This window comes from Nannospalax galili, unplaced genomic scaffold (assembly GCF_000622305.1).
Source record: "Nannospalax galili isolate Female #2095 unplaced genomic scaffold, S.galili_v1.0 scaffold83, whole genome shotgun sequence".
Taxonomy (NCBI): Eukaryota; Metazoa; Chordata; class Mammalia; order Rodentia; family Spalacidae; genus Nannospalax; species Nannospalax galili.
In genome coordinates, this window is record NW_008352659.1 from 6,930,099 (window position 1) to 6,941,192 (window position 11,094).

General features: G+C 42.4%; 1 protein-coding gene across 3 annotated transcripts in view; it reads right to left on the reverse strand.

Annotated features, from left to right (window-relative positions):
• The window catches only part of Adk (adenosine kinase), a 532,446-nt gene that overhangs the window by 495,505 nt on the left and 25,847 nt on the right, over positions 1–11,094 (reverse strand). The window contains exon 1 of one of the 3 annotated variants that reach the window (XM_008849906.3): positions 4,136–4,327. The exons of the other annotated variants lie outside the window; for them this stretch is intronic. Within the exon in view, the coding sequence (XP_008848128.1) occupies positions 4,136–4,149 (14 nt within the window). The 5' untranslated portion in view covers positions 4,150–4,327. Of the gene's footprint in view, positions 1–4,135; positions 4,328–11,094 lie in introns of those variants that run through there. 3 annotated transcript variants of the gene reach the window in all.

The following is an 11,094-nucleotide window of genomic DNA, read 5'->3' on the forward strand; positions in this document are numbered from 1 at the left end:
TTTTTTTTTGGTCTTTTTTGAGACAGGGTCTCCCTGTAGCTCCAGCTGTCCTGGGACTCACTATGTAGACCTCGCTGGCCTTGAACTCACAGAGATCAGTCTGTCTCTGCCTCTTCCTCCCAAGTGCCGGGATTAAAGGCATGGTCTACCACACCTGGCACAATCTGAAATTTTTAGTTCTTACCAAAAGGAAAAAAAAATAAAACCCACAAGTCCTAAAATGAGTTTGAAAATACTGCTCAAATGCTCCAAAGAAACAAACTCAACAAAACAATTCTAACCTGACGTTAGTCTCTATATGAATGTTCTCTGAGTGATTTGGCCCATTCTCCTGGATGTACCTCAAAAAGTCCTGAGCCTTAAGAGAAAAGTACCCAGGGACCCCACCCACAGCCCACATAAACTTTCCAGTGTAGGCTTAACCCACAGTAGTAGCTCCAGAGTCATGAAGGAGGGTTCAGTCATAGCCAGAGTCCCAAAATAGTCTTAACCAAATCTAACCAGTCTGGACAGGCAAAAGAAAAGTGTTCTTTAGCTTCAGAGCCCTCACTGTCTCCCCAACTTGTTTTCCCAGTGGTCCCTGGCACAAACTCAAGCTGTAAGTAATCCCAAACCAGACTAGACACTGATGTTGGGAAGACAAGGGAATATTCAGAGAGACACTTAAAAATAATGTTTCCAGGGGCTGGAGAGATGCCTCAGCGGTTAAGAGTACTGACTGCTCTTGCAGAGGACCAGAGTTCAATTCCCCACATGGTGACTACGAATCGTTCTTAACTCCAGCTCCAGGGGAATCCGAAGCCCTCTTCTGACCTCTGCAGCATTGCACAACACGGGTGCACTCACATACATGCAGGCAATACACTCATACATATAAAATAAAAATAATCAATAAAATATTCTTTTTTAAAGTGTTTCCAGTGAAGGGTACACAGAGCAGTAGTGAAAGACCTACATCTGACCTTAGACTCTACCACTAAGAAAGATGTTATCACTTCAGTTTGGAAAGGAGTCCAGAAGAAAGGAAAAACATTAAAATAACAATTCTCTGGAATATAACTCAGGCTGCAACTTTCCAATTGTGAAAATTAAGAATGCTAAAAGCATTAATTTATCAACTATGCTCTATCATTGCCCAAAGGGAGCCCAGTTAGAATCTGATATACATAACAAAGGATAAAAGTTGTTCCCCTAGGATAGCTGGTTTTAGAAGCTACCAATTTAGTTTCTTCATCACTAACAAAGCAGTAGATAAAAAAGATGAAAGACTATCTCCAGCCACATCATTTGAAGACCTTAAAAAAAGGTTTTAAGATAATTAGGAAGTCCTGAGTAAGGCATCTAAAAACTAAGCTAGCCTTGAGAGATCTAGAAATCTAAAGACAGGTTAACTATCATAGTATCTCTGGTCCTTAGTGTTTTCAACTGTAAAATGAGGCAACTGGATAGGTAAGTTTGTTTCTTGTTTACAAAGTGAAGATTTAAACATGGCTTTTCATATGACATCATGCCTTAGGGGGACAAAAAGGAGATATACTCCATTTATAAAATGGCTTACATTTTAAAAGCATTATGGGAGTAGCGGTACACACCTATAATCTCATTACTCAAGGGACTAAAGCAAGATGATAGCAATTTTGAGGCCAGTCTGGGCTATTAAAGCAAGTTGTACACTAGCTTGGTTTATACAGAGAGACCTGGTCTTAAAATACCAAAAACAAAACAAAATTTGAGTGTTTTTACACTTTCCCAGCAACACTGTAGGATGCATGTTGGTATCACACTGGTGAGGTACTTCATTAAACAAATGTCTGCGGCAGAAAAGAAGGGAAAGGAGTCCCAATTAGATTCTTGGTACCTTGACCACTGGTCTGATTTCTAATCCCATATTCTTTCCTAGCCATTGCAGAGTCACATGTTACTATATTTAGCAACAATTTTAAGTGGGGGGTAAAAACAAGAACACTGGATGTGAGGTCAGATTCTGATAACTTGTGCTCCCCAGTAAGAGGGGTATTCTTAGCTATCTTTTGGGGGTATTGTTAGACTGAGCAGTAAATGGGAACATGCCTAAAACCATGACTGATAGAGACAGAACATAATTGCATTAGCTGCAGTCCTCATTGGGAACTTTCAAAACTGCCACCATATAGTAGTGTCACTTCTGCTGCCTATGCTGAAACTAGGTTACCAAGTTCTTCCGCAGAATCAGAAAAAGGAAACCAAAAGGATTACTAGAGATCTGTCACAATAGATGTTTAAGTTTGTGTCACTGAAGTAACTTTTTCAGGAGTATACTGTTTCTATAAAGGATCGTGCAGATTATAGAGATCTGGATTCAATTCCTAACTTGGCTACTAACAAATTTTGCACAAGGCACTCAACTTTTCTTGATTTTATGACAAACGGAAAGATTTTTTTTCCAAGCCACATCACCAAAGCTCAAGACTTTAAAATGAATCTGAAGAAGGAGGCATACATAAATATGAACACTTACCTGTCTTTTCAAAATATATCCAAGGCTGGTACCAACATTTAAATAAGCCTTTTAAAAGCACAACTTTCAAGTCCTGTATTATAAGACATATTCCTGCTACTTGCTGAACAGCAGAAGCCTCAGATTTGGGTGTTTAATCCGTGAGGAGTAGCCAGGAAGAGGAGGCCAATACAACAGAACCCACCCCAGGGCATGTGCTTATCATGCCCAAAACCCTGAGTTCAATCCCCATGAGGAAAAAAAACAAAATTCATCCAAGAAAATTCTTTAGAAAGCATTTCACCAGTACACCTAATTAACAGTAATCTGTGAGGATGGGAAGTGGGAATAAAAAGAAGGGGACTTAACGCTTGGTCTAATAGCACTATCCTAATCCATCCAAAAATATTTTAAAAGATATATTTATATGCCATAATGTGGCTACAAACCCATATGGTTCTTCCTATTTCCATACCTGACATTCCCCCTGCAAAAGGAGATAAGTATTGTCTATCTTGATACAGTTATGAATTTAAGAGAAAAAGACTGTGTACAAGTTCAGCACCTTTGCATCCTATATAACCTGAGATTAGGCTCAAAATTCATCTCTTAAATGTACACATCAAGAGCCAGGCATGGTGGCACAGCCTTTAGTCACAGTACTTGGGAGGCAGAAGTAGAGATCCGTAAGAGATCTGTGGGCCAACCTGGTCTACAGAGCGAGTTCCAGGCCAAGTGGGAGTACAGGGAGACCCTGTCTCAAAAAGACTTAAAAAAAAAAAAAACGGTATGTGTCAAAATTACCACAAAAACTCCATTAAACTACTAGGGCCTAATGAGACCCCTTAAACCTCACATTCCCAACTTTCTCTTCAAATTTGTGCTGGGGCCTACCTTTCTTTGGGTAAATAAAGGCCAGGGTCTACTTTGAAATACCAAACCACTGGGTACACAGTCGAATTTGCATAAACAAAACGTTCAGTAGAAGCTAAATTCAGAAAGAGGGCAAGTCCATTGCGGTCTCACCATTGGCCAAAACAGAACGATCAAAACCCAGGACATGAGATTGGCTGAGTGTCTGCAGTTTTACGCTGCCATTACATGCCTACTGTCGCACCAAATTCATTTCACCTGTGACTCTCGGCGAAAAGCAGGTAAACATATGGTACCTTCGAGAACCAAAGTACTAAGCAAATATTGTAGACACAATTTTACAACTTGGAGACATGGTCCATCTAAGGTGCCAACTTTGCAGGTCTGCTCATGGCCAACCATGAAGTTCTGTCAGAAAGCATGACACAGGGATGGGATCACTTCATGGCACATTTCCTTGGAGACCAGGGAGGTGGGTCGATGTGCAGAGGGAGGCAGATTACGTCCTTCATGAGAAAATGCACCACACACACCAGCAAGCTTCAGACCCTGTAATCTGATCAAGGGTCACCTCAAGCAGGCGGCGACAAATCGGGCAGCGCCTTCTGCAAAGACCCCAAACTTCGGAGGAGAACAGGACCCTGATGAGAAGTGTGGAGGACGCATCCCAGCAGAGCAGGACCACAGCACCAAGGTCTGCCGACCGCCAGAGGGAAGGCGCGACAGCTCCCCGGGACTAGGAGGCTGCCCAGTCCGGTCGCAGTGGAACCGCCGCCCGCTACCTACCTGACGGTCGTCATGACTTCACCTTCACGCCCCGCACAGCCGTGCTCCGCGCCTGAGGTCGGATGCTCTGCGTGCGCCCCGGGTAGCAGCACGTATCACAGCAACTGCTCCTAGGCTCACTCAGGCACTCAGCGACTAGGAGCGCGTCCTCACACACCGCGTGCGGGCGGCCCCGGGGCGAACTGGCCCCGCGCGCTAATTGGCTGCGGCCGGAGGAAGGGCGGACGCTCCGCCCCCGCTGGATGGCTGCAGCCCCGCCCCGAGCGTCCCAGATGAAGGCTCGCAACTCGGGCAGGCTCGGCGCCAAGCTGGCTAGCTGAGTGGCTAGGGGGGCTAGCGGGCGCGGTAGCCATCTTGAGTCCTGGCAAACGTGCCCTGCCGCCCTCCCCGCTCCCAGGGTACAAGGTAGGGTGCCCACCTCAAAAATGGCCGCGCCGCTGGCAAGCGCGTTTGCAGTCACATGGCCACGGTCTACCCCGCGGGCTCAGGTCCCTTTAACTGCTCTAAGGAAACGGATGGACGCTGTCAGGATGAACCGCCGGACTTGGTTAATTAAACAGCCTGCAAAACCTCAACAGAGGAAAAGCGGCTGCCTGGGAAACCTCAGTCCAGGGGGAAAAGCCTGGCCACAGCCTCAGGACATGCTGAATTCCAGGTTGCAGCTCCTGGAGTCAGCTGCAGAGTCTGAAGATCCCAAGGGTCTTGAACTTCTGAAACATGTAAAGCAGCCTAATATGAAAGTATCCGAGATTCACTAAACTTTGTGTATCAGAATCTAGGTCGGTGAGGCCCAGACAGCCGGTATTTTTGGTGTGTGCCTAGGTGATCCAAGTACGCATTAAAGTTTTAAACCCTCTGAACCAAATTAGCCCCACACCAACGTCCTATTTGTCAGATCACTTTGCTTTCCTCAAAATATACAAGCGTTTAAGACTATAGGAGAAAGATTGGAAGGTGTCCTAATTCCTTGCTCTGTTAAGATTTATCGTGAGCTAGAGTTAAACTGATAATGAACCACTAATAAAAGCAGAATTTTAAAATTAATTCCAGCTGAAGGAAAACTGAGGGGTGGGATCAATAAATGCTTTATGCTCCAAAAAGATTGTTTATACTTTCCTTATTCTCTGTGTAATATTTATGTCAGCAGAAACAACATCCAGTGGCACTCAATTACTGAGTATATTCAATGGTGATCAATTTCATAGGTCTGCAATGTATCTGAAAAAGCCCAGCATTATCACAAGAATTAAAATGGGGAGGTGGGGTAGGGGCGCTGAGAGAATAGCTCAACTATAAAGTGTTTGCGGGCTGGGCATGGTGGCGCACGCCTTTAATCCCAGCACTTGGGAGGCAGAGGCAGGTGGATCTTTGTGAGTTCGAGGCCAGCCTGGTCTACATAGTGAGTTCCAGGGCAGCTGGGGCTACAAGGAGACCCTGTCTCAAAAAAGGCAAAAAAAAATAAAAATAAAAAAATAAAGTGTTTGCCTTGCAAGCATGAGGACCTGAGGTCAATCCTCAGGGCCCAGGTATTAAAAAAAGAAAGAAAAAAGAAATGGATAATTGTGTGAACTTTGGGGGCTAGAGAGAGAGCTCAGCAGTTAAGAGTACTTGCTCCTCTTCCAAGTTCAGTTCCAGGTGGGGGTGGTGCATAACCACCTGTAACTTCAGGGGATCTGATACCCTCTACTGTGATTGAAAAGACCAAGGAATTAAACATAATTTAGTTTTAATATTAAAACTGAAGTGATGTGACTTTATTGTGGAAATGTAAAGCTTTTGCAATGTGATGGTAATTAAGAACTTTGGGGCAGGAAAAACTCTTGAGACAAGAGATAGGTGTGGGGGAGGTGAGCAGGAGTCTTCCCCACTCCCCACCCCCACCCCTGCGGTTGCCCAAGACGGAAGTCTTTGTTTTCCAAAATCTTTCACATTCCTGTAACCTTTGTTGCCCTGTTATCTTACCTAATTGCCATGTATATGCTATGTACCTTTTGTATGCATTCCTCACATATGAGTATAAATACTCCACAACTTGAACAAGGGGTTTGACTCTTTATCAGTGGGTCAGTCCCGCGAGTGTAAAGTTATTAAACTCCCTCTCCTCACCTGACTTTGGCTGTTTGGTCTCTGATTTTTCTGTAACATTTCCTGTTGAAGCTCAGAGAAAACTCAAATACAAAAGACCTCAGAAGCGGGAATTCTGTCTAACCTTCTGTCCAGTCTCCTCCCTTCTTCCCCACAGGCAAGCCACTAGAAACACTCTTCTCTGAAAGGTCACAGAAACTAGAGTCCTCATTTTCCGAAAGTAATCTATATAGCCTAAAAATATCAGTCTACATCAGGCATGGTGGCAAATGGGTGTAATACTAATACTTGGGAGGATGAGGAGCGAGAATTTCAAGTTCAAAGCCAAGTTCAAAGTCTAGGCTATACTACTTAGAAAGACCCTGTCTCAAAACGAACCAAGCAAGCCTAAAAACATTACTTGTATCTTCCCTTATCTTTGTTTTGGAGCTGGCCATAAAGAAATTCTCTGACCCATTGTCTAATAAGTGGAATATAAGACTTCCATTTCAGAAAGGGTCCTGCCCATACTGCAAAGGAAGGAACCAGAGCAAGAAGAATGTAAAAGCTCAAGTTCCTGGCACATGCCTAAAATCCCAGCTCCTGGGAGGTAGAAGCAGGAATATCCTGCAAGTTAGAGGCCAGCTTCTAAAAAGCAAATTCTAGGTAAGCCAGGGATATCCACCTAGAATTTCTTTAAAAGAGAGAAAAGACAGGTCTTGCTAAATTTCCCCACTAGCATTACACCTCCATTCATACTGCTACACAACTTAATTGAACAATGCATTTCATGCACAACTGAAAAGAAGCATTAAAACAGATAGTCTCAAGAAGAAAAAATAAATCAAGCAGCCAAATTAGGACAATTTAGGTATAAAATACAAAGCAGATTTTTTAAAACTTACTATACACACATATAATCTCAGTAACATTTTTTACATTGAGTTCATGTTAGAATAATACTAGAAATTTTAAATTATATACATGTTGAATTCTATTTCTACTGAACGCTGTTGTTCTGAAGCCTGTTAGCCTTCTTTTCTTGCCTACCATCACCCAGAGACAGAGTAACTGTGTTCTTAAAATGAAATTAGTAAAGAAGCTAGTTCATACAAATCTGTTTTTCCTTCCTAGTCATCCAAAAAATATCAGATGTCTCCAAAGATTTCAAGTTTTCATAGAAAATGCTAGATTTGGCCCATGTCTCCAAGGGTTGCTAGAGATCAAACCTCAGGTCTCATGCATGGTAGACAAATGCTGTATTAGTGAACTACATCCCCAGTCCCCTATGCTTTTCCTCTTAATTTGGAAACTGCCTGTGTGGAGTGAAAACCATTACAACACTAGCTGTATTTGGTGTTCTGAGACTTTGACCAAATTGTCCACAAGGAGAATTAGTCAGCTGTTCCTCTGGGTTAAAAAGAATCCAAAGCAAGGATGCAGCTGGACAGCAATTTAAAGTGGTAGGAACACTAATTCAAGAGCTTCCTCTTGCAGAAAATGGGAGAAGATAATTCAAGCCTGGCATGATGGCACTTGCCTATAATCCCAGCACTCAGAAGGCTGAGGCAGGAGGCTTGCCATGAGCACCAGGCCAGCCTGGGCCATATAGGAAATGCCAGGCCAGTCAGGGCTGCACAGCAAGACCCCAAGTACAAAATAGTAATATGATGACAATAATAAAAACCATTAGACTAAATCAAACTGAGCATTAGGTTTCAAAATCTCTATGTGAGGGGCTGGAAAGATGACTCAAGGATTAAGAGGGCCTCTCGATCATGAGGACTGGACTTTGGATCCCAGCATTCACCTTACAAGCCAGTGTTCCACAAAAACACCTACAATTCCAGCTGTAACCCTCTTTACACATGTACAAGCATGTGTACACACACACAAACATATACACTAAATCTTTTAAGATTTTATATGTATTTATGTGTATGAAAAGTGTTTTTGGTTAGTTTTTGGAGACAGGATCTTAACAACTTAGCCATATGTCTAGCCATCAATAAATAAAATCTTAAATAAAACAAAAATATGCTACGTAAGCCAAGAGTGATGGCCTATGCCCATAATGCCAGTATTCAGGAGGCTAAAACAGGAAAAATGCCACCAATTTGACACCAGCCTGGGCTAGAATGAGATCCTGTCTCCAAAAACACTTTTCATAAGAGACACACTTTAAAATTTTTTATCAAATTTATTTTGTGTGTGTGTGTGTGTGTGTGTGTGTGTGTGTGTGTGTATACATATGCACCATGCCACAGGGTGTGTGTGTGGCGGTCAGATGACCAACTTCAGGAATTGGCTCTCTTCCTCCAGGGGCTGAGGAGTGAGCACCTTCATTGAGCACTTGTGTACTGGGTTCTCAGAGCCAAGCTTTTCCAGGTAACCAGTTCTCTTCATTCACAGCAACTTTCCCCTCCTAACTCAGTCTTTCTAATCATTCTCTAACCTCCAGGCACATAGGCAGAGTTAGCTACTGAGAAACTACTACTTTTGATCAATTTTCTAGGCAATTTATCCCAATAGGATTCTTTCCGTAAAGGTCTGCCCTATTACTCCCGAGTAGAAAGCAGTTAATTCAAACTTTTACCTTTCATCAGCCTTACAATTTAAACAGCTGAATCAAGAAAGTGGATCAGAATAGATTTTGCTCTTGATAAAATTTAGAAGTAAACATTCTATCTACTTTATCTAATCTTGGGTTAGTAGTATGTTACTTAAAAGCAAACAGACATCTTAACTCCAAATAGCTAGTGCCTCTAGATAGCACAACAAAGATGTGGACCCACCTACTAATCTTTTCAACAGATGCTCCAGGCCTCTAAATAATAGCAATGTTCTCTTCAAACACAGTCTGTTTTTCAAGGGTGCAATAAAAAATGAAAAACACTCTCCTACATTTTAGGTGGGAGTATAAATTAGCACATTGCTAGAAAGCTTTTTGGCAATATGTATCAGAAATTCCATTTTTTGAAGCAACTATTTATTAAAAAATAGTATAAGCCGGGCATGGTCTTTTATCCCAGCATGCGGGAGGCAGATGCAGGCGGATCTCTGTGAGTTCAAGGCCAGCCTGGTCTACATAGTGAGTTCCAGGACAGCTGGAACTACCGGGAGACCCTGTCTCAAAAAAAGATCAGTATTAACAAAGATTTTATATCCAGCCAAGCATGGTGGTGCATGCTTTGAATCCAGCACTCAGAAGCAGAAGCAGAAGGATTTCTGCAAGTTTGATGCCTGCCTGTCCTACAAGAGAATTCCAGGCTAGCCAGGGTTACACAGTGAGACCCTATCTCAAAAAAACAAAAACATGGGGCTGGAAAGATGGCTCAGCAGTTAAGAGGACTGATTGCTCTTGCAGAGGACTGGGTTCAAATCCCAGAACCCACATGGTGGCTAACAACAGTCCATAACTTCAGTCCCAGGGGATCCAACACCCTCTTCTGACACAGGTGCACTTACATACATGCAGGCAATACTCATAAAAATTTACTCATAAAAATAGTAAAATTAACACTCGGGAGGCAGAGGCAGGCGGGATATCTATGAGTTCAAGACCAGCCTGGTCTACATAGTGAGTTCCAGGACAGCTGGGGCTACAGGGAGACCCTGTCTCAAAAAAGACCAAAAAAAAAAAAAAGTAAAATTTAAAAAAAATTTAAAAAAAAAACTTCTTAAAAAAATTATTGCCCGGCGTGGTGGCACATGCCTGTAAACCCAGCACTCAGGAGGCAGAGGCAGGCAGATCTTTGTGAGTTTGAGGCTAGCCTAGTCCACATAGCGAATTCCATCTGGGACTACAGGGAAACCTCAAAAAGACTAAAAAAAAATTTTTTTAATTATTTATTATATACTATAAGCCAGTAACAAAGTAACGGTTCAATTAGAGAATGTTGTGGAACTATTATAAAATGCTCCCATAGATTTTTTTTTTCAAAGAAACAAGAAAATGCTAAAAGACACATTAAATGAAACAAAAACAAAAAAGAATGCAGACAATAAACTGTGTTGTTTTAAAAAAAAAAATGCATACCATATATTCATAGAAAAAAGACTGGAGCCGGGCGTGGTGGCACATGCCTTTGATCCCAGCACTTGGGAGGCAGAGGTAGGTGGATCTTTGTGAGTTCGAGGCTAGCCTGGTCTACATAATGAGTTCCAGGCCAGCTGGGACTACAGGGAGAAACCGTCACAAAAAGAAAAAAAAAGGCAGAGAGAATGGAAAGAAACACACCTAAATGCTATTAATGGATATCCATGGAAAGGAAGATTAGGTAAAATATTTAATATTGATATAGTTTATAAATATGCTACCATACATTGGTTGTTTATATTTATTGCTGTTTGAGGTTTTAAAAGTTTTTATTACATTTATTTATTTAGAGGTTCATGAATGCCAGGATGCTGGCACGCCATGGCACACATGGGGAGGTTAGAGGACAATTTTCAAGAGTCACTTCTTTCCTTCTATCCTGTAGATCCTGGAGATTGAACTTAGGTTGTCAGTCTTGATGGCAAGCACCTTACCCATTGAGCCATTTTGATGACCCAAGGCGGTTTTGTTTCCAAGGTTTGGAAGAAGGTGTTTTGGGGGGCTCTTTTTGAGAGAAGGTTTCTACTTCATGGTTCAAGTTTGTCTAGAGCTCATCAGGTTGGCTGGCTATGAACTTTGCCTCAGCTTCCCAAGTGATGGGATTATATACAATCACCACAGTGCCCATCTACACACTGGCTTTATAGCCATTAAAATCTTTTTTTTTTTTTTTTTTTTTTTTTTTTTGAGACAGGGTCTCCCTGTAGCTTCAGCTGACCTGGAACTCATTATGTGGACCAGGCTGGCCTTGAGCTCACAGAGCTCCACCTGCCTCTGCCTCCCATGTGCTGGGATT